Source organism: Apodemus sylvaticus, chromosome 5 (assembly GCF_947179515.1).
Source record: "Apodemus sylvaticus chromosome 5, mApoSyl1.1, whole genome shotgun sequence".
Lineage (NCBI taxonomy): Eukaryota > Metazoa > Chordata > Mammalia > Rodentia > Muridae > Apodemus > Apodemus sylvaticus.
The window spans coordinates 134,829,729-134,853,649 of NC_067476.1; the positions used below are offsets into that span (position 1 = coordinate 134,829,729).

Consider the following 23,921-nt stretch of genomic DNA (forward strand, 5'->3'; position numbering starts at 1 on the left):
TTTTTTTTTTTTTTTTTTTTGAGACAGGGTTTCTCTGTATAGCCCTGGCTGTCCTGGAACTCACTCTGTAGACCAGGCTGGCCTCAAACTCAGAAATCTTCCTGCCTCTGCCTCCTATGTGCTGGAATTACAGGCAAGTGCCACCAATGCCCAACTCTTAATTTTTAATAATGATCCAATAAGAATTGTTAAAATTAGCGGGAGGTGGTGGTACATGTCTTTAATCCCAGCACTTGGGAGAGAGAGGCAGGCAGATTTCTGAGTTTAAGGCCAGTCTGGTCTACAGAGTTAATTTCAGGACAGCCAGGGCTACACAGAGAAATCATGTCTCGAAAAATAAAAAAAAAATTAAAAAATTGATAAAATTATACTAGAAATTTTAATTTCTTTTCTAATAGCACTGCTATTAAGTCCTTCCTGGTAATAATAATAATAATAAAAAGCACTAGCTTGGCGGTGGTGGCACATGCCTGTAATCCCAGCACTCTGGGAGACAGAGGCAGGCAGATTTCTAAGTTCGAGGCCAGTCTGGTCTACAGAGCGAGTTCCAGGACAGCCTGGGCTATACAGAGAAACCCTGTCTCCAAAAAAAAAAAAAAAAAAAAAATCTAAAAAAAAATAAAATAAAAATTACAATAAAACTCTTCCAATCTTCAAGTATCATGAGTTAATTGCTTCTGAGATAGTAACTAGGTACCTATTCCAGTATAGTACTTTCTAAGAGATTGCAAAACCATTAACCAAAGGTCATAAAAAGACAAGGAAATATTTACTATAGGTGCAAGGACAGAAAATAAAATGGTGACTGGGTTTATCTATATGAAACTTAACTAAAAACAAAAATTATGCTTTTTACCTTTTAACCAATCTGTTGATCTACTGATAGATAATGATTTTTAGCAAGATAAGTACTCTTAATGGTATGCAAGCAAACTATCTTTCATGTTTTGTTTTTTTATGGGGGGGTGATATTCATATGTTTGTTTTCGCGATAGGGTTTTACTGTATAGCCCTGGATGTCCTGGAACTCACTCTGTAGACCAGGCTGGCCTCGGAATGCAGAAATCCGCCTGCCTCTGCCTCCCAATTGGTGGGATTAAAGGCATGTGCCACCACTGCCTGGCTTAAAGCAAACATTTTTGTATAGTTATTTTTGAATAAATGATTTGAATTTATGTTTCAAGTTCTAGTAAACTTTTGTTAAAAAAAGACCCTTGGAAAAACAATGTGGTGTATTCTGCTAGAAAAGGTAGAAGATTACTAAAGATTCCATTGCAAGCATAACCTTGGGAACATAGCATTGGGTGTAAGGCATTGGGAATAAGGCACTAGGGGTGAGGGCACTGCTACATCAGAGCAGGATTGAGCAAGAGTAGAAGGAGAACCCAGAGTGGGATAACTTAGTAATTTTAAGGCGCTGCGCTGTAGTGGCACACACCTCTGGGAGGCAGAGGCAGGAGGAAAGGTACTGCTAGTGCTACTGAGATATAAATCTGCAGATCAGGAAAAGGATTGGTTTCAGGCTGGAACCACTGGGTAGTTTCTCTTCAGTGCAGTCTAACCCTTAGGTTGGTGCTCATGTCACTCAAGACACATTAACCAATCAGAACCTCTATACAGACCTTCCAGTCATTAGAGGAGGAGGCTTGTCCGGTTCCCAAGCCTGAAATTTCCTCTCTGTAACTGATCAGGCATGATTTGTCCCCCTTGCTGTGTTGTGAGTGTGTCTACTGGGTGCTGTGAGGGAGCTCAGACAAGCTCAAAACTTCAGACATGCTAAGCTGTGCAGGGTCATCTCTCATAAAGGGGAGGAACAAGAAGCTCAAAACTGCAGACATGGTAAGTGCAAGGTCATCTCTCATAAAGGGGAGGAACAAGCAGCTTAGCAAAGGGTGCAGGTGTGGTGGGTCTTCCCAGCAGCTGGATTGTAAGCAGCTCCCAGAGAGCTATGGGGTGCTGTGAGGTCCTATGTGGTTCTAGTCTCTCCTTTAATCCATAGATGGTGTTTGAATAACATTATTATGGAGTCTGTGTCTGCATCCGTAATAAACTTTTGGAGCTTGTGTGTAGAAAAATCCTTTGCAAAATGCCAAACGCGAGAGCCCTCATTTCTTTATTATCTTCTCGAAGTTCTGCCCTTAGCATTTAATGTGTATATGTAACATCTCTTTGTACTCCTTAATACATGAGTATTATTCCACTGTGTAAATGAACCACATTTTCTCTATCCATTCTTCTGTCATGGGACTTGTAAGTTGTTTCCAGTTTCTGATTCTCACAAACAAGACCACCATGAACATGAACATAGTGGTGGAACGTGGTCCCTCTGACATGGTGGGGCATCTTTTGGCTATAATCCCAAGAATGGTATTGCTAGATCTTCAGTTAAATCTGTTTCCAATTTTCTGAGGAACCTCCAGACTGATTTCCAGGGTGGTTGTACCAGTTTGCAATCCCACCAGCAATGGAGGAGTGTTCCTCTTTCTCCACATCCTTGCCAACAATGTTGTTACCTGAGGTTTTGATCTTAGCCATTCTGATTGGTGTAAGGTATAATCTCAGGGTTGTTTTGATTTGCATTCCTTGGTCACTAAGGACTTTGAACATTTATTTAGGTGCGTCTCAGTCATTGAAGGTCCCTCTGTTTGTCAATTCTCTGTTTAGTTCTATATACCATTTTTTGATTGGTTTGTTTGGTTTTCTAGTGGTTAGCTTCTTGAGCTCTTATATGTTTTGAATATTAGTCCTCTATCAGATTTGGGGTTAGTGAACATTTATTTTCCAATCTCTAAGTTGCCGATTTGTCTTATTGATTAGTCCTTGGCCTTAGAGAAGCTTTCCAGTTTCATGAGGTCTCATTTATCAATTCTTGGTCTTAGAGCATGAGCCATTGGAGTTCTGTTTAGGAAATTTCTCCTGTGCCAATAAGTTCACTTTCCCTCTTTCTCTTCCATTAGATTGAGTGTATCTGCTTTTATTTTGAGGTCCTTGATCCACTTGAACTTGAACTTTGTACAGGGAAAATGGATCAATTTGCATCATTATACACTTTGACTGCCAGTTGACTCAATACCATTTGTTCAAAATGCAGTGTTTTTTTCTACTGGATGCTTTTAGCTCCTTTGTCAAAGATCAAGTGACCACAGATGTATGGGTTCATTTCTGGGTCTTCAATTCCATTTCATTGATTTTCCTGCCAGTCTCTGTACCTATACCATACAGCTTTTATCACTATTGCTCCGTAGTAAATCTTGAGGTCAGGGATGGTGATTCTGCCAGAAGTTCTTTTATTGTTGCGAATACTTTTTGCAATCCTGGAGTTTGGGTTATTCTTCATAAATTTAGAAATTGCTCTTTCTAACTCTAAGAAGAATTGAGTAGGAATTTTGATAGGGATTGCACTGAATCTGTAGATTGCTTTAGGCAAGATGGCCATTTTTACTCTATTATCCCTGCCAATCCAAGAGCATGGGAGATCTTTCCATCTTCTGAGATCTTCATCAATTTCTTGCTTCAGAGATTTGAAGTTCTTGTCATACAGATCTTTCACTTGCTTGGTTAGAGTCACACCAAGGTATTTTATATCATTTGTGACTATTGTGAAGGGTGTCAATTCCCTAATTTCTTTCTCAGCCTCTTTATCCTTTGAGTATAGGAAGGCTACTGATTTGCTTGAGTTAATTTTATATCCAGCCACTTTGCTGAACTTGTTTATCAGGTTTAGAAGTTCTCTGGTGGAATTTGGGGGGTCACTTATGTATACTATCATATCATCTGTAAATAGTGATACTGCAAGTTCTTCCTTTTCAATTTGAATCCCAATTACCTCCTTTTGTCATCTCATTGCTCTGCCTAGGACTTCGAGTACTATGTTGAACAGGAAGGGAGAGAGTGGAAAGCTTTGCCTTGTCCCTGATTTCAGAGGGATTCCTTTTAGTTTCTCTCCTTTTATTTTGATGTTGGCTACTGGTTTGCTATATATTGCTTTTACTATGTTAAAACATGGGCCTTAAATTCCTGGTCTTTCCAAGACTTTTATCATGAAGAGTTGTTGGATGTTGTCCAATTAAATGACATGTGGTATTTTTCTTTTGAGTTAGTTTATTTTGTGGATTACATTGATAGATTTCCTTATATTGAACAATCCCAACATTCCTGGGATGAAGTCTATTTGATCATTCTGGATGAACATTTTGATGTGTTCTTGGCTTTGGTTGGCAAGAATTTTATTGATTACTTTTGCATCAATATTCATAAGGGAAATTGGTCTAAAGTTCTCTTTCTTGTTGGGTTTGGAGTGGCTTAAGTATAAGAGTAATTGTGGCTTCAGTAAACGATTTGGGTAGTGTTCCTTGTGTTTGTGTTTTGTGGAATAGTTTGAAGACTATTGGTATTAAGTCTTCTTCTTTTTGTTTGTTTTGTTTTGTTCTGTTTTTTGGATTTTTTTTTCCAAGACACGGTTTCTCTGTATAGGCCTGGCTGTCCTGGAACTCACTCTATAGACCAGGCTGGCCTCGAACTCAGAAACCCCCTTGCCTCTGCCTCCCAGAGTGCTGGGATTACTGTTGTGTGCTATTTCTTTAGTGCCAGGGGCCATTCTCACAGAGTTTTCAAAAACCCCCTCCTCTCAGCCATTTCCAACTGGCTTTCTATAAGCTGTTTTTAGGAGAATATGTACTAGCTTAAAGATTAGGCAAGTAATCTAGATGGTCAGTAAGTACAGAGCTCACCTGTGGTTAGGTTACCATAGCAACTCCTTTCCTCTTCACCTCCTCATGATCGAAATATGATGCCAAGTTCCTACTGCACCTGACAAATCTTAGCTTAGACCCTGAGAGACAATTCTGAGAAACTGTTCCTGAAGAATGATGCTAGCCCCCTGAGATTGTTCCCCCGAATACAATGACTTTCCCGCACTACCCCTCCCCAATCCTGCTTGCTTGCCTTTATAAAGCCTTGTGTGAAAATTAAAGATTGACAGCTTGATCTGAATTTCGACTTGCTGTTCAGTTTTTTCACGTCTATCTTGTCTCTCACCTTTTCCTAGGTGGTTCCAGGACCCTGCTGACTGTCCTGCAGGTCGGGACAACTTTAGGGGTTATGGGATTGTTTAGATCATTTATCTGATCCTGATTTAACGTTGGTACCTGGTGTCTGTCTAGAAAATTGTCCATTTCATCCAGACATTCCACTTTTGTTGAGTATAGACTTTTGTAGTAGTATCTGATGATTTTTTGGATTTCTTCAGTATCTGTTTTTATGCCTCCCTTTTCATTTCTGATTTTGTTGATTTAGGTACTGTCTGTGTGCCCTCTGGTTAGTTTGCCAAAGGGTTAGTCTATCTTGTTGGTTTTTTTTTTTTTTTTTTTTTTTTTTTAAAGAAACAGCTCCTGGTTTGGTTGATTCTTTGTATAGTTCTCTTTGTTTGTGCTTGGTTGATTTCATCCCTGAGTTTGATAATTTCCTGCCGTCTACTCCTCTTGTGTGTATTTGCTTCTCTTCGTTCTAGAGCTTTCAGCTATGTTGTTAAGCTGTTACTGTACTTTCTTTCCAGTTTCTTTGTGGAGGCACTCAGAGCTATGAGGTTTCCTCTTAGCACTGCTTTCATTGTGTCCCATAAGTTTGGGTATGTTGTGCCTTACTTTTCATTAAATTCTAAAGAGTCTTTTGTTTGTTTGTTTCTTTGGTTGGTTGGTTTTTTTTGAGACAGGGTTTTCCCTGTATAACCTTGGCTGTCCTGTAAATCACTGTGTAGACCAGGCTGTCCTTGAACTCAGCAACCTGCCTGCCTCTGCCTTCCAAGTGCTGGGATTAAAGGCATGTGACACCCCAGCCAGGCCTAAACAGTCCTTTATTTCTTTCTTTATTTCTTCCTTGACTGAGTTATCATTGAATAGAGTGTTGTTCAGTTTCCATATGTATGTTGGCTTTCTGTTCTTTTTGTTGTTAATGAAGACCAGCCTTAGTCCATGGTGATCTAATAGGGTGCATGGAATTAATTCAATCTTCTTATATCTGCAGAGGTCTGTTTTGTGACTGAGTATATGGTCAGTTTTGGAAAAGGTACTGTAAGGTGCTGAGAAGTAGGTATATTCTTTTCTTTATAGATATTTGTTAAATCCATTTGGTTCATAACTTCTGTTAGTTTCACTGTTTTTCTATTTAGTTTGTGTTTCCCTGATCTGTCCGTTGATGAGAGTGGGGTGTTGAAGTCTCCCAGTACTATTGTGTGGGGTGCTATGTGAACTTTGAGCTTTGTTAAAGTTTCTTATATGAGTGTGGGTTCCCTTGTTTTTGGAGAAATTACATTGAGAATTGAGAGTTCATCTTGGTAGATTTTTCCTTTGAGTATGAAGTGTCCTGTCTTCTTTGATTACTTTAGGTTGAAAGTTGATTTTATTCGCTATTAGATGGCTACAGCAACTTATTTCTTGGGACCATTTGTTGGGAAAATTGTTTTCTACCCTTTTACTCTGAGGCAGTGTCTCTTTCTGAGTGAGGTGGGTTTCCTCTATGCAGCAAAATGTTGCATCCTGCTTATGTATTCAGTCTGTTAGTCTATGTCTTTTTATTGGAGAATTGATTCCATTGATATTAAGAGATATTAAGAAGAAGTGATTGTTGCTTCCTGTTATTTTTCTCTTTCTTTTTTTTTCCTTCAGTTTTTTGAGACAGGGTTTCACTGTGTAGACCAGGCTGGCCTCAAACTCAGAAATCCCCTTGTCTCTGGCTCCCAAGTCCTGGGATTACAGGCGTGTGCCACCACGCCCAGTTCCTGTTATTTTTCTTATTAGAGGTGGGGCTATGTTTGTGTGGCTCTCTTTTTTTTTTTTTTGGTTTGTTAAAAGATTAATTTCTTGCTTTGTCTGGTGTGTAGTTTTCCTCCTTTTATTGGTGTTTTCCATTCATTATTCTTTGTAGGGCTGGATTTGTGAAAAGATATTATGTAAATTTGTTTTTGTCATAGAATACCTTGATTTCTACATCTATGGTAATTGAGAGATTAGCTTGGTATAGTAGCCTGGGTTTGCATTTGTGTTCCCTTAGTGTCTGTATGACACTCATCAAAAGGAAAAGGGCTGCCCAGGAACTTCTTGCTTTCATAGTCTCTGGTGAAAATGCTGGTATAATTCTGATAAGTCTGCCTTTATATGCTAGTTGACATTTTTCCCTTACTGCTTTTAATATTCTTTATTTGTTTAGTGCATTTGGTGTTTTGATTATTATATGGCAGGAGGAATTTCTATTTGGAGTTCTGTAGGCTTCTTGTGTGTTCATAGGAATCTCTTTCTTGCCAGGCTGTGGTGGCAGATGCCTTTAATCCCAGCACTTGTGAGGAAGAGGCAGGTGGATTTCTGAGTTCCAGGCCAGCCTGGTCTACAGAGTGAGTTCCAGGACAGCCAGGGCTATACAGAGAAACCCTGTCTGGAAAACCAATAGCAACAACTACAACAACAAAATGGAATCCCTTTCTTTAGGTTAGGGAAGTTTTGTTTTGGTTTTTTTTTTTTTTTTTTTTTTTTTTTGGATTTCTGGATTTGGTTTTTTTCAAGACAGGGTATATCTGAATAGTTCCTGGCTGTCCTGAAACTCACTCTGTAGACCAGGCTGTCCTCGAACATAAATACCACCTACCTCTGCCTCCCAAAGTGCTGGGATTTCAGGCATGTGCCACCACCACCCAGCTTGGAAGTTTTCTTCTATAATTTTGTTGAAGGTATTTACTGGCCCTTGAAAATCTTCACTCTCCTCTACAGCTATAATCCTTAGATTTGGTCTTCTCTGGATTTCCTCATGTTTTGGGTCAGGAACTTTTTGTATTTTGCATGTTCTTTGACTGTTGTTTCAATGCTTTCTATGGGATCTTCTGTATCTGAGAGTCTCTCTTCTCTCTCTTTTTTCTGTTGTTGATGCTTGCATCCGTGACTCCTGACTTCTTTCCTAGACTTTCTATGTCCAGAGTTGTTTTAATTCATTATTTCTTTATTATTTTTACCTCTACTTTTAGATCCTGGATGTTTTTGTTTAGTCCCTGCACTGGTTTTGTTGTTCTTTCCAGTAATTCTTTAAGGGCCTTTTCCTATTTGCATGTGAATTTCTTTAAGGGTGTTATTTATGTCTTTCTTGAGCCCTCTTTCCACATCATGAGCTGTGATTTTGAATCCAAATCTTGCTTTTCTGGTATGTTGGGGAATCCAAGACTTTCTGTTGTGGGAGAATAGGGTTCAGATGATGCAATGTTTCCTTGATTTCTGTTGGTAACATTCCTATGTTTGCCTTTTGCCATCTGGTTTTCTCTGGTGTTAATTGGTCCTGTTGGCTCTGGCTGGTGCTTGTCCCTCCTGTAGGCCTGCAAGGCTGGCTCAGCACCCTTGGGTGATATGTTCTCCCCCAGCACAGAGCTCTGGCAGTGCCCAGCTCCTGTGTGTAGGTGTGGCCCTGGCAGACCCTGTCTCAGTTGTTCTGGCACTCTGGTGTTCCCTGCGCTACTGGATGTACCTGTCTGCTCAGTCGCAGGAGAGAAGATCTGTTTTGTTTTTCAATTATTAGCGGATGAACTTAGAATGTAGTTTTGGTACATAGAAGCATATGCTGGTGTAAGAAATTAACTGAATTTTGAAATGTGGTAGAGAGTATATTATGTTTCTCGAGATGTTTTCATTACCTTATGTTCCATTAGATTGCAGATGTGTGGCGTGATTACTGCCTGTGGGGCTTGTTTGAATTTTTTGAATGAATATGAATATTTCCCTATGTGCATGAATATGTTCATCTTGTGTGCCTGATGCTCACAGAAGGCAGAAAATCGTCTCAGACCACGTGAACATGGTCCAGTGGACAGTTGTGGTTCTCCATGCAAATATTGGCAATTTAATGGGCCACAACTTGAATTAACTAAAATCCAAAGAGTTGGGTACTGTGTGGGATTTTTCTTAATTTTATTTTTGGACCTGAGAAAAATCTTAATCTGGATCTCTCGAGGTGAAAAGATTCACCTTTAAATTAGGCCACAGCTTCTGATAGCAATCTACCTACACAAAGGATATTGAAGATGGCAGATCTTTCACTTTTTCTGCTTGTCCTACCTCCAGAGAGCAAGTTCATTTTATTTAATTAATTAATTTGTTTATTTATTTTGCTGCATTAGAGCCTACTTCTTTGAAATTCAGGTATATGCTGAAGATCAGCTGAGACATCTAAACACAGCCTGAACAACTATTGGATTCTTCAACTTTCCATTGGTCAAAAGCCAGTTTTGGATTAGTTGAACCACAGCCTAAAAGCCATTCTAATAAATACATTTCCTACATTATAGAGAGCGACTCATTCTATCATTTTGTTCACCAGGAGAACCTTTACTAATGCAGCTGTGAGTTTGTTGTTGTTGTTTGTTTTCAGACCCACGGAGGAAGAGGTGCTGGTTAACAATAGTGCTCCACAGTGTTTACCATGTGTTGCCTTCTTTGCTCTGAGGGTTGTCTCAGAAGTATCAGGTGAAAAGTACTTGCTGTTTATGTGAACCCAGCCTGAAGGCACTAAACAATATCTTGCTACTGACAGTCCCTCTTTAATTGGTATATTCTGGGGCCCGATCCAGTTGTGGGACACATTGACAACTGCACTAAATGTTGAGTGATGGATATGGAAGTTATCCAGCCTGATGCCCGCAGAGGAAGGGTAAGTGCCTGCTGAGTGCTGTGACTGGAGCTCAGGTGAGGTCCCAATTAGCAAAGAGCTCAGCACTGGATCTATGCCTACAAGGGGAGAAGCAGGTGACTTAACAGCAGGGACCTGGAGTTATGGGTTCTTCTAGGGCTCGGTGGGAGGGCACACAGGTAGAGTATTGGAGGGAAGGCACTAGTGTGACTGAGATGTAAATCTGAAGATCTGGAAAAGGATTGGTTTCAGGCTGGAACCACTGAGTAGTTTCTCTTCAGTGCAGTCTAACCCTAAAGGTAGTGCTCCTGTCACTCGAGACTCATTAGCCAATCAAAACCTCCACACGGCCCTGCCAGTCATTAGAGGAGGAGGCTCTTCCGGTTCCCAGAGACTGAGATTTCCTCTCTGTAACTGAGTAGGCATGATTTGTCCTGCCTGTTTTTTTCTGAGTGTGTCTTCTGGGTGCTCTGAGGGAGCTCAGACAAGCTCAAAACTTCAGACATGCTAAGTGGATGGTCATCTCTCATAAAGGGGAGGAACAAAAAGCTCAAAACTGCAGACATGGTAAGTGCAGGGTCATCTCTGATAAAGGGGAGGAACAAGCAGTTTAGCAAAGGGTGCAGGTGTGGTGGGTCTTCCCAGCAGCTGGATTGTAAGCAGCACCCAAAGCTATGGCTGCCTGTGAGGTCCTATGTGGTTCTAGTCTCTCCTTTAATCCATAGATGGTGTTTGAATAACATTATTATGGAGTCTGCGTCTGCATCCATAATAAACTTTTGGAGCTTGTGTGTAGAAAAATCCTTTGCAAAATGCCAAACCAAAGAGCCCTCATTTCTTTATTATCATCTAGAAGTTCCGCCCTTAGCATTTAATGGGTACATGTAAGATATCTTTGTAGTCCTTAATAGCTGAGTATCATTCCACTGTGTAAATGAACCACAATTTCTCTATCCATTTTCTGTCATGGGACTCGTAGGTTGTTTCCAGTTTCTGACTCTCACAAAAAAAGACCGCCATGAACATAGTCATGGAACGTGGTCCCCTCTGACATGGTGGGGCATCTTGTGGCTATATTCCCAAGAATGGTATTGCTAGATCTTCAGTTAAATCTGTTTCCAATTTTCTGAGGAACCTCCAGACTGATTTCCAGGGTGTTTGAACCAGTTTGCAGTCCCACCAGCAATGGAGGAGTATTCCACTTTCTCCACATCCTTGCCAACAACTGTTTTTACCTGAGGTTTTGATCTTAGCCATTCTGATTGGTATAAGGTGGAATCTCAGGGTTGTTTTGATTTGCATTCCTTGGTCACTAAGGACTTTGAACATTTATTTAGGTGTGTCTCAATCATTGAAGGTTCCTCTGTTTGTGAATTCGCTGTTTAGTTCTATATATCATTTTTTGATTGGTTTGTTTGGTTTTCTGGTTAGCTTCTTGAGTTCTTATATATTTTGTATATTAGTCCTCTATCGGATGTGGGGTTAGCGAACATTTATTTTCCCATCTGTATATTGCCGATTTGTCTTATTGATTAGTCCTTGGCCTTAGAGAAGCTTTCCAGTTTCATGAGGTCTCATTTATCAATTCTTGGTCTTAGAGCATGAGCCATTGGAGTTCTGTTTAAGAAATTTCTCCAGTGCCAATAAGTTCACTTTCCCTCTTTCTCTTCTATTAGATTGAGTATACCTGGTTTTATTTTGAGGTCCTTGATCCACTTGGACTTGAGCTTTGTATAGGGAAATAAGAATGGATCAATTTGCATCATTATACCTGTTGACTGCCAGTTGACCCAGCACCATTTCTTGAAAGTGCAGTGTTATTTTCTGCTGGATGCTTTTAGCTCCTTTGTCAAAGATCAAGTGACCATAGGTGTATGGGTTCATTTCTGGGTCTTCAATTCCATTGCATTGATTTTCCTGCCTGTCTCTGTACCAGTACCATACAGCTTTTATCACTATTGCTCGGTAGTTGATCTTGAGGTCAGGGATGGTGATTCTGCCAGAAGTTCTTTTATTGTTGAGAATACTTTTCGCAGTCCTGGAGTTTTGGTTATTCTACATAAATTTGGGATTGTTCTTTCTAACTCTAAGAAGAATTGAGTTGGAATTTTGATGGAGATTGCACTGAATCTGTAGACTGCTTTAGGCAAGATGCCCATTTTTACTTTATTATCCCTGCCAATCCATGAGCATGGGAGATGTTTCCATCTTCTGAGATCTTCATCAATTTCTTACTTCAGAGATTTGAAGTTCTTGTCATACAGATCTTTCACTTGCTTGGTTAGAGTCACACCAAGGTATTTTATATCATTTGTGACTATTGTGAAGGGTGTCATTTCCCGAATTTCTTTTTCAGCCTCTTTATTCTTTGAGTATAGGAAGGCTACTGATTTGCTTGAGTTAATTTTATATCCAGCCACTTTTCTGAAATTGTTTATCAGGTTTAGAAGTTCTCTGGTGGAATTTGTGGGGTCACTTAAGTGTACTATCATATCATCTGCAAATAGTGATACTGTGATTTCTTCCTTTCCAATATGAATCCCAGTTACCTCCTTTTGTCATCTAATTGCTCTGTCTAGGACTTCGAGTACTATAATGAACAGGAAGGGAGAGAGTGGACAGCTTTGCCTAGTCCCTGATTTCAGTGGGATTGTTTCAAGTTTCTCCCCTTTTATTTTGATGTTGGCTACTGGTTTGCTGTATATTGCTTTTACTATGTTAAAGTATAGGCCTTGAATTCCTGGTCTTTCCAAGACTTTTATCATGAAGAGGTGTTGGATGTTGTCAAATGAAGTGATATGTGGTATTTTTCTTTAAGGTTGTTTATGTAGTGGATAACATTGATAGATTTCCATATATTGAACCATCCCTGCCTTCCTGGGATGAAGCTTACTTGATCATGGTGGATGAGCATTTCGATGTGTTCTTGGCTTTGGTTGGCAAGAATTTTATTGAGTATTTTTGCATCAATATTCATAAGGGAAATTGGTGTAAAGTTCTGTTTCTTGTTGGGTTTTGGAGTGGTTTAGGTATCAGAGTAATTGTGGCTTCAGTAAACGATTTGGGTAGTGGTCCTTGTGTTTGTATTTTATGGAATAGTTTGAAGAGTGTTGGTTTTAAGTCGTCTTATTATTATTATTTTTTTGGGGGGGTTGGTTTTTTGGATTTGTTTTTTTTTTTTTTCCGAGACTCTGTATAGCACTGATTGTCCTGAAGCTCACTATGTAGACCAGACTGGCCTCGAACTCAGAAATCCCCCTGACTCTGCCTCCTGGAATGCTGGGATTACAGGCATGGCACACCACCACCAGTAGTTCAGTCTTCTTTTAAGGTCTGGTAAAACTACATTTAACCCATCTGGTCCTGAGCTTCTTTTGGTTGGGAGACTATTAATAGCTTCTTCAATTTTTTTTTTTACTCGATTTGGTTTTTTTTAGACAGGTTTTCTCTGTATATATAGCCTTGCCTGTCCTGGAGCTCACTCTGTAGAGCAGGCTGGCCTTGAACTCAGATCTTCCTTCCTGCCTCTGCCTCCCAGAGTGCTGGGATTATAGGTATGCACTATTTCTTTAGGGGTTATGGGATTGTTTAAATCATTTATCTGATCCTAATTTAACTTTGGTACCTGGTATCTGTCTAGAAAATTTTCCATTTCATCTAGACATTCCACTTTTGTTGAGTATAGACTTTTGTAGTAGGATCTGATGATTTTTTGGATTTCTTCAGTATCTGTTTTTATGTCTCCCTTTTCATTTCTTATTTTGTTGATTTAGATACTGTCCCTGTGTCCTCTGGTTAGTTTGGCTAAGGGTTTAATCTATCTTGTTGTTTTTTTTTTTTTTTAAAGGAAGCAGCTCCTGGTTTGATTGATTCTTTATATAGTTCTTTTTGTTTCTGCTTGGTTGATTTCATCCCTGAGTTTGATTATTTCCTGCTGTCTACTCCTCTTGGGTGTATTTGCTTCTCTTCGTTCTACGGCTTTCAGCTGTGCTGTTAAGCTGTTATTGTACTTTCTTTCCAGTTTCTTTGTGGAGGCACTCAGAGCTATGAGTTTTCCTCTTAGCACTGCTTTCGTTGTGTCCCATAAGTTTGGGTATGTTGTGCCTTCCTTTTCATTAAATTCTAAAGAGTCTTTCTTTGTTGTTGTTGTTGTTGTTGTTTTGGTTTTGTCGAGACAGTGTTTCTCTGTATAACTTTGGCTATCCTATAACTCACTCTAGGACCAGGCTGGCCTCGAACTCAGAAACCCACCTGCCTCTGCCTCCCAAGTGCTGGGATTAAAAGCATGTGCCACCACAGCCCAGCCTAAACAGTCCTTCCTTTCTTTCTTTTTCTTTCTTTCTTTCTTTCTTCCTTCCTTCCTTCCTTCCTTCCTTCCTTCCTTCCTTCCTTCCTTCCTTCCTTCCTTCCTTCCTTGACTGAGTTATAGTTGAGTAGAGTGTTGATCAGTTTCCATATGTATGCGGACTTTCTGTTGTTTTTGTTGTTAATGAAGACCAGCCTTAGTTGATGGTGATCTGATAGGGTGCATGGAATTATTTCAGTCTTCTTATATTTGCAGAGGTCTGTTTTGTGACCAAGTATATGGTCAGTTTTGGAAAAAGTACTGTAAGGTGCTGAGAAGTAGGTATATTCTTTTGTCTTAGGATAAAATGTTCTCTAGATATCTGTTAAATCCATTTGATTCATAACTTCTGTTAGTTTCACTGTTTTTCTATTTAGTTTGTGTTTCCCTGATCTGTCCATTGATGAGAGTGGGGTGTTGAAGTCTCCCACTATTATTGTGTGGGGCTCAATGTGAGCTTTGAGCTTTATTAAAGTTTCTTATATGAATGTGTGTTCCCTTGTTTTTGGAGAATATATGTTCAGAATTGAGAGTTCATCTTGGTAGATTTTTCCTTTGATTATGAAGTGTCCTTCTGTCTTTTTTGATTACTTTAGGTTGAAAGTTGATTTTATTCTCTATTAGGATAGCTACAGCAACTTTTTTCTTGGGACCATTTCTTAGGCAAATTGTTTTCTACCCTTTTACTCTGAGGTAGTGTCTCTTTCTGAGTGAGTTGGGTTTCCTGTATGTAGCAAAATGTTGGGTCGTGCTTATGTATCCAGTCTGTTAGTCTATGTCTTTGTATTGGAGAATTGATTCCATTGATATTAAGAGATATTAAGGAGAAGTAATTGTTGCTTCGTGTTATTTTTCTTTTTCTTTTTTTTTCCTTCATTTTTTTGAGACAGACAGGGTTTCTTTGTGTAGACCAGGCTGGCTTCGAACTCAGAAATCTGCTTGTCTCTGCCTCCCAAATGCTGGAATTACAGGTGTGTGCCACCACCCCCAGTTCCTGTTAATTTCTTATTAGAGGTGGGCTTATGTTTGTGTGATTGTCCTTTATTTTTGGTTTGTTAAAAGATTAGATTCTTGCTTTTTCTGGTGTGTAGTTTCCCTCCTTTTATTGGTGTTTTCCTTTTATTATTCTTTGAAGGGCTGGATTTGTGGAAAGATATTGTGTAAATTTGTTTTTGTCATGGAATGCCTTGGATTCTACATCTATGGTAATTGAGAGATTAGCTGGGTATAGTAGCCTGGGTTTGCATTTGTTTGCCCCTAGTATCTGTATGACACTCATCAAAAGGAAATGGGATGCCCAGGAACTTCTGGCTTTTATAGTCTCTCCTGAGAAGTCTGGTATGATTCTGATAAGTCTGTCTTTATATGTTGGCTTTTTTCCCTTACTGCTTTTAATATTCTTTATGTGTTTAGTGCATTTGGTGTTTTGATTATTATATGACAGGAGGAATTTCTTTTCTGGTCCAGTCTATTTGGAATTCTGTAGGCTTCTTGTGTGTTCATAGGAATCTTTTTCTTGCCAGGCTGTGGTGGTGAGTGCCTTTAATCCCAGCACTTGGGAGGCAGAGGCAGGCGGATTTCTGAGTTTGAGGCCTGCCTGTTCTACAGAGTGAGTTCCAGGACAGCCAGAGCTACACAGAGAATCCCCATCTCGAAAAATAGCAGCAACAACAACAATAACAACAACAAAAACAACAACAAAAAGGAATCTCTTCCTTTAGGTTAGGGAAGTTTTATTTTATTGTTCTTTTGTTTTTGTTTTGTTTTGGTTGTATTTTTTGTGGGGTTTTTTGTTTGTTTGTTTGTTTGTTTTTTGGTTTTTTGTATTTGGTTTTTTCTAGACAGGGTTTCTCTGTATAGCGCTGGCTGTCCTGGAACTCACTCTGTAGTCAAGGCTGGCCTTGAACTCAAATCCACCTGCCTCTGACTCTCAGGGTCCTGGGATTACAGGCCTGTGCCACAACCACCCAGCTTGGAAGTTTACTTCTAAAATTTTGTTGAAGATATGTACTGACCCTTGAAAATCTTCACTTTCCTCCATACCTATAATCCTTATGTTTGGTGTTCTCTGGATTTCTTGGATGTTTTGGGTCAGGAGCTTTTTGTATTTTGCATTTTCTTTGACTGTTGTTTCAATGCTTTCTATGGGATCTTCTGCATCTGAGATTCTCTCGTCTTTCTCTTTTTTTTCTGTTTTGGATGCTTGCATCGATGACTCCTGACTTCATTCCTAGACTTTCTATGTCTAGAGTTGTTTCCCTTCATTATTTCTACCTCTACTTTTAGATCCTGGATGTTTTTGTTCAATTCCTTCACCGGTTTTGTTGTCCTTTCCTGTAATTCTTTAAGGGTATTTTTCCTGTTTACCTATGAATTTCTTTAAGGGTGTTATTTATGTCCTTCTTGAAGCCCTCTTTGAGCATCATGAGCTGTGATTTTAAACCCAAATCTTGCTTTTCTGGTATGTTGGGGTGCCCAGGACTTGCTGTTGTGGGAGCTTTCTGCTCAGTGGCAGGAGAGAAGATCTGTTTTGTTTTTCAATTATTAGCAGATAAATTTAGAATGTAGTTTTGGTACATATAAGTATATGCTGGTGTACGAACTTCACTGAATTTTGAAACATGGTAGAGAGTATATTATGTTTCTCGAGATGTCATGTGTTGGTGTCATTACTTGTATGTTCCATTGGATTGCAGATGTGTGGCAAGATTACTGCCTGTGAGGCTTGTTTTGAATTCTTTGAATGAATATGAATATTTTTTCTATATGCATGAATATGTTCATCTTGTGTGCCTGATGCTTACAGTAGGCAGAAGATGGTCTCAGACCTGCTGAACTTGGTGCAGTGGACAGTTGTGCTCCTCCATATAAATATTGGCAATTTAATCCACTTATTTGGTAGACACAGAATACCTCTGGTGAGCCACGTCTCCTGCCCTATGTTGCTGATTCATGATTAATGTTATAAAGCTAATATTTTCATCGGTCCATTTGTAAATGTTTGAACATACATCACCTTTTATCAAGATCTTACTAATTTTACTGTTGAACCTGGGTCACTTAAGATTTCTGGAAAAAGAATGCAGACTTGGAGTGAATGTATAATTATTTGTAAGAACTTAAGTGAAGATCTTTGAGTTCTTTTTATGTTTTTGTTTGATTGATTGATCAATTGATTGATTTTGCAAGGGAGTTAGTGTCTCATTATGTACCTGTTGCTGTCCTGGAATAACTATTTTGTACCAGGCTGACATCCACCTCAATGACATGTACCCGTGTCTGCCTCCTGTCTACTAGGATTAATACTGGCAGGAGTGAATACACCCAGCGTGCTCATAAGGTTTTTTTTGGTTAATATTTATTCATACAGTTTATCTGATGCATGCTCAGCACTGTTGAACTGTACACTTGTGTGTCTGTATGTGTGTTAATTGACATTCCATGTGGAAGGCTTTGTCCTACTCACAGGGTGCAGAAATGACAGGTGAACCTCATTCATTATTCAGTTTCCTTCTAAAATGCCTTGATTATATTAGAGTATTTGTGTCATGGATCAAGTAGAGGAAATACCAGAATTATGTGACTGTATTCTCAATAAAGTATACATTTACAATATTCTCAGCAATATATTCTTTAATGTCCACATGTATGCAATATTTTAGGGTATACTCACCTATGAAGATGTGCATGTGAACTTCACACAGGAAGAGTGGGCTTTGCTGGATCCTTCCCAGAAGAATCTGTACAAAGATGTGATGGTAGAGACCTATGGGAATCTTACAGCTATAGGTAAAGCAGTAAATTTCCTTTCACCTTTTAAAATGTAGGGACAACTCTTACTTTGTTATTATTATTTCTTTCTGTAATTTCAGTTGAAAATGATGAAGAATGAGGGCAATATACAATCATGGTTCTAAAGTTCACTGAATTTAGTACCTTAAATTTTGTGTAACTTCCAGTAATGTAATATACACTCTCTGGAACTACATTTTAGGCTACGTTTGGGAAGATCATAATATTGAAGAATTCTTTCAAAGATCTAGAAGATATGAAAGGTAAGATTCATGTGCAACCTGATAAGAATATGTTTCCTAAGAACTTTTATTACATCCTCAAAAATTCAAAGGAAAGCAAGATGGTTAAAAAAATGACTTTAGGTTATAGATGATAATTAAATTCTTACAAAATCATGTACAACAACGTCAGGAATCTAATTTATGTTTGCAAGACACTCCTTTAAGTACAAAGACAAGAAAATAATGCCTTAACACATCTCACCATTTGAATCTCAGCCCAATAGAGTTATGCTGTAGAATTAATCTCCTACCACATAGATATTACCAAAGATACGTCGAATAGGTAGAAAGTTTATATCCCAAAACCTCTAATAAACATATATTCATACTAAAGCTGGTGACAATCATATAATTTTTAATAATGTTGCCAGATTTTGTGAGATGGACAGTTTATGACAGTCAATAAAGCTGTTGTGGAGAAACTTTAATCCCTATATTACTCATTTTTTTTAATAGGAATGTCATTAGTTATAATGGATACAAGCCACGTGAACATATGTATATTGAAAGAGGCAACAACCCCTCCCTCTCCTGCACTATTAGAAGATATGCAATGCTCCCCACATTGAGTAGACTTCTAAATGTGCTAGAAATTTACAAATATTTAGTTTTCCTACTTACTAGGTGTATTTAAAATAATCACACTGTACAAAATCACTATGAGTACTAGGAATGCAAATTCTTGCTTCCCTTGGTTCACTTTGCAAATGTAGTATTACTCACACAATAGCAAAGTTTATGAATGAAGTGAGGGTACTAAAGTTCTGAGTTCTTCCTGTTCTCTTCAAATATGTGAATAAACTCCTATAGGAAAAGATGCTATAAATGTGTGCCATGTCATCAGTGTCCTTCCCTTTTCATGTGTCTTCAAAGATGCAAAAGAACCCACAATGAAGGGGAACTCCGTGGATGTAAACAAAGTGGCAATACATTGAGATCAGGTTGTCCTTGACAATTAGTCCAAATGGTAAACCTTATTCACACAGATGAAATGATTTATATATGTTTAGAATGTGAGAAATCTTTCACATGTGCCAATTGTCTTTGCAGGCATGAAAGAAGTCATACTGAAGAGCAAGCCTCTGAGATTTTTCAGCATGGGCAAGCCTTTTCATTTCAGAGTCATAACCTAAGACAAGAAAGAATTCATACTGGAGAGAAACCCTATGAAGGTGTCCAACATTTTGAAGCCTTTGCATATCACAGTAGTCTCCAAGTACATAAAACAAGAGTTGATGGAGAGAAAACCTATGAGTGTAACCATTGTGGTAAAGATTTTGTATCTTACAGCTATCTTCAAACCCATCAAAGAGTACATACTGGATGGAAAGGGTTTGAATGTAACCACTGTGGTAAAGCCTTTTCAAAAAACAGTAATCTCCAAAGACATAAAAGAACACATACTGGAGAGAAGCGTTATGAATGTAGTCAATGTGGCAAACACTTCTCATATCCATATGGTTTATTATATCACAAAAGTTTACACACAGGAGAGAAACCCCATGTGTGTCATCAGTGTGGTAAAGCCTTTATATCTAAAAGTCATCTTCAAATACATAGAAGAACACATACTGGAGAGAAACCTTTTGAATGTAACCAATGTGGTAAAGCCTTTGCACAAAATAGTAGTCTTCTAAAACATAAAAAAATACATACTGGAGAGAAACCTTTTCAGTGTAACCAATGTGGCAAAGCCTTTTCAAGAAACTATCATCTCCTAAGACATAAAATAATACATACTGGAGAGAAACCTTTTGAATGTAACCAATGTGGTAAAGCCTTTGCACAAAATAGTACTCTTATAACACATAAAAGAATACATACTGGAGAGAAACCTTTTGAATGTAACCAGTGTGGTAAAGCCTTTGTACAAAACTGTGAGCTCCAAATACATAAAAGAACACATACTGGAGAGAAACCCTATGAATGTCATCAATGTGGCAAAACTTTTTCAAGTCCATCTGGATTCACATATCATAAAAGAAGACATAGTTCATACAGGAGAGAAATCTTTTCCATGAGTCCATGAATGCAATCAATGTGGTTAATCCTTTTTGTCCTTGTTTTTAATAACTGCATTGTATTCCATTGTATAAATGAAACATTTTCTTTACTCATTTGTCTGCTGAGTGACATCTGGATGATTTCCAGTTTCTGGTATTACAAATAAAGCTCCTTTGATCATAATGGTGTAGGTGTCCTGTGGTATGGTAGAACATAGGTTGGGTATATGCCCAGGAGTCGTATGATTGTGTCCTGAGTAGAATTATTCCCAGTTTACTAAGAAACTTGCACATTTATTTCCAGAGAGGTTCTACAAATTTTCACTCCCACCAGCAATGGAGAAGTGTTCCCCTTGCTCCACATCCTTGCCAGCATGTGCTGTCCCTTGACTTTTTTATCTTAGCTGTTTTCATGGGTGTAAGGTGGAATATCAGCATCCTTTTATTTATTTATGTATTTATTTATTTTCAAGACAGGGTTTCTCTCTGTAGCCCTGGCTATTCTGGAACTCACTCTGTAGACCAGGCTGGCCTCAAACTCAGAAATCCACCTGCCTCTGCCTCCCAGAGTGCTGGGATTAAAGGCATGCACCACCACAGCCAGGCTTTCAGTGTCCTTTTTATTTGCATTTCTCTGATGACTAAGGATCCATGGGATGAATGACAAACAAACAATAGCCCGTTTTAACTTGTCATTTTGCTCAGTGCCTGGTCATGGCGATGACTCCCATGACTAGAATTTTTTTCTTGTTGGGAGCTGCGGCATGCTGCACCCTAAAGATGGTACTGACTTCCCCCTTCTGCCTTCCCTATGGCGAGCACTCCCTGAGATATATAGCTCCTTATTTGGAGTAGCTTGCTGAGTTTCGGGCCTTCCGCATAACAAGGACCTATCCACACTACCCATGTGGCAAAGATTGATTAGTTTGGGGTTAGTATATAGGGGCTGCCCCAGCTCTCCCCGGGGTCTTCGGCCATTAGCTTCAAGTCTGTAAAGGTCTCCTGAATAAACTGCTTGAAGAAGATGCTTGTTGTTGCATCCTTCCTTGCTGGCGAGGGTGGTCACATCTTCCCTCTGGTTCTTCGGGCTGAACACCTCTAAATCTGTCTTCAGCTTAGTTGCCCGTTCATTTTCAATGAAGCCAATTGTTCTTGCTGCCCAAGATGCTTTTGGAATGCCCCTCAATGCTCCACTTTTACTTTCCACCTACATTTTGGATGATCCCCTTCAGACTTCTAAGTCTGCCCATCTCTGTCCTCCTGGATCATGGCAAATCTCTCTGTCCTAATGTACAGCTCTAAATGTCCAACCCCGTGCCCAGTCATTGGCTGTCAGCATCTTTATTGATGGGTCAAAAACCAAATGGTGATAAAGACCTTTAGCATTTGGACACAGATTCCTCATTAAATCAAAGCATTAGATCCAATCCCCTTTATAGACCAGATATTTTTCTTAATTTATTCAGTATACGTTCTACTCTCTGCCCCTCCCCCGCCCTTCCTGGTCATCACCCTCCCTAATCCTTACCCTATCCCCACATTTATTTCTTCTCTGAGTGTCTGTTGGTCCCTATGAGTATCCCCCACACTCGCACTTCAGGTCTCTGTAAGACTAGACAAGGCAGCTCAGCTACAAGACCATAATCTACAAACAGGTGATAGCTTTAGGATTACCCCGCCACAGTTGTTTGAGACCAACATGAAGACCAAGCTGCATGTTTGTTCATGGAGGCCTAGGTCCAGCCTGTGTATGCTCTTTTGTTGGTGGTTCAATCTAGAAGAGCCCCAAGTGTCCAGGTTAGTTGGTATAGCTCATCTTCATGTAGACTTCTATCTCCTTTCAGGCCCATAATCCTTCCCTCAATCCATCCATAGGAGTCTCCAAGTTCCCTCCACTGTTTGGCTGTGGGTATCTGGATCCCTCTGAGTTGGTTACTGGGTAGAGACTCTCAGAAGACATGCTACACTGTACACCTAACACTATCATTAATAGTGTCAGGGATTTGCCCTCGCCTGTGCAATGCAAGTCAAGTTGGGCTAATTATTGACTGACCTTTACTAAAGTCTCTGCTCCAACCCCCCCTTGCGTTTTCTATGATTGGCTGCAAAGTTGTTTGTTTTATACTTGGGATCACCAAAACACTTTAAAAGTTTTGTATTATCACTGGCTTTAAAATATGTCTTTCTTTTCCTAAGGTCTGTTCAAGCTACCAGAGACTAATTTAAAAATATATGTCCAGGATGACCTCAAACTTATGATCTTTGTTTTGCTTCCTTTAGCAAATCCTACTGGCATTCACCAAGCATCTGCTGGAAGCAGATACATAGAGACACAGTGAAAAGCTAGACAGAGCTGGGGTGTCTTGTGGGAACTTGGGAGAAGGATTAAAGGGCCAGAATGGTCAATATCACCAGAAGATGACCCAAGAGTCAACTGTCCTTGGCCCTTAGAGGTGACAGAAATTAAACCACCATGTAAAGAGTACGCATTGCCCACACCCTTGCCCTTGCACATATGCCATGCACGTGCAGCTTGTTCTTCATGAGGGTCTCCTAACAACTGCAGCAACAGCCATGTCTCACACACTTGCTTGGCCTTAGGTTCCTTTCTGATAGTTGTGCTGCCTGGTGTTTCCTGCCAAGGTTACATATAGTCCTGCTGCAAATTTATGTGCAAAAGTGGATTCGTACCTATGCGGGCACATCACAGTGGAAAGTGGGAAGGAGATATAAGATGTACTGCAAGGAGAAAGTGGGGTGGTGGTCAGGATGTAAGGTGAATAAACAAACAAACAAAGACACCATTTAAGTTCAACAAGAAAAAATAATTTCATTAGTAACAATTCTTAAAGTCTCTGCACTAATAGATAGATAGATAGACAGATGAATAAAACATACATATTTAACGATGTTTTTATAATCATTGTAATGCTTTAGTTCATTTTGGCAAACTGAGCCAGAAGGAAACTGTTATGTTACATAATGAAATACCATATAATATTAAAAAATGTATCCAATCTCTATATTTAACAAGTCTTATTTTGATATTGGAAAGATTAAATTGGCATGCTGTCATTATTTTGACCACATATAGATGGATAATATGGTAGGTACACTGATGAATAAATGAGGTAGATAATAGCTAGATGACAGACTGAAGTTTAAGGCATTCTGCTTTCTGGGTCATTATTACAAAGAAGGATACAGTTGGGATACAGTAGAAATTTAATAATTTCTAAGCTTGTATTAAGTCATGACATAAATGAAGGTATACCAGACAGGGAGATGTATAATTTAGCGAGCTTCATATGACCCAAACTACATGGAATTTCCTATTAGGAAACTCTGCTATGAAGATGTGTGCAATTCTGGTTGACCCTAATATGTCAGCTCAGTGGTGTGAAATAGGACATTTACTGATTGTTGCAGCTTGTAATTAGTTACAGATCTCACCAGCTAACCTTGTATATAGGGGCAAATTCACTCAGTATCTTATTAATGGTTTACCCTCGGCTATGTAAAGTCCCACTCCTTTTCAAAGCCTATATAGCTAAGCATTTTTCTAAGGTGAGTCTTGACTGAGAGAGAAGGAAGTGAGAAGTACAAGAGTCCAGTGAATGAGAGTCCTTCAACCTATCTGAAATTTATTGTGGAATTAAAACTGAAGAGGAGTGCTGGGCAGTGGTGGCACAACCCTGTAATTCCAGCACTCTGGGAGGCAGAGGCAAGCAGATCTGAGTTCATGGCCATCCTGGCCTACAAAGTGAGTTCCAGGATGGCCAGCACTACACAGAGAAACCCTGTCTCGGAAAAAATCGAATCCAAAATAAATAAATAAAT

At 39.2% G+C, this 23,921-nt stretch overlaps 3 protein-coding genes across 3 annotated transcripts in view; 2 read left to right on the forward strand and 1 right to left on the reverse strand.

Annotated features, from left to right (window-relative positions):
- LOC127686031 (zinc finger protein 431-like) overlaps positions 1-23,921 on the reverse strand; it is a 252,177-nt gene that overhangs the window by 160,831 nt on the left and 67,425 nt on the right. The window lies entirely within an intron of this gene.
- LOC127686436 (zinc finger protein 120-like) lies at positions 9,637-18,061 on the forward strand. Its single transcript, XM_052184656.1, has 3 exons — positions 9,637-9,678; positions 17,665-17,791; positions 17,997-18,061. Exons 1-3 carry the CDS (start codon positions 9,637-9,639, stop codon positions 18,059-18,061), a joined length of 234 nt encoding a protein of 77 aa, XP_052040616.1.
- Positions 19,043-20,107, forward strand: LOC127686437 (zinc finger protein 239-like). Its single transcript, XM_052184657.1, has one exon. It carries the CDS (start codon positions 19,043-19,045, stop codon positions 20,105-20,107), a length of 1,065 nt encoding a protein of 354 aa, XP_052040617.1.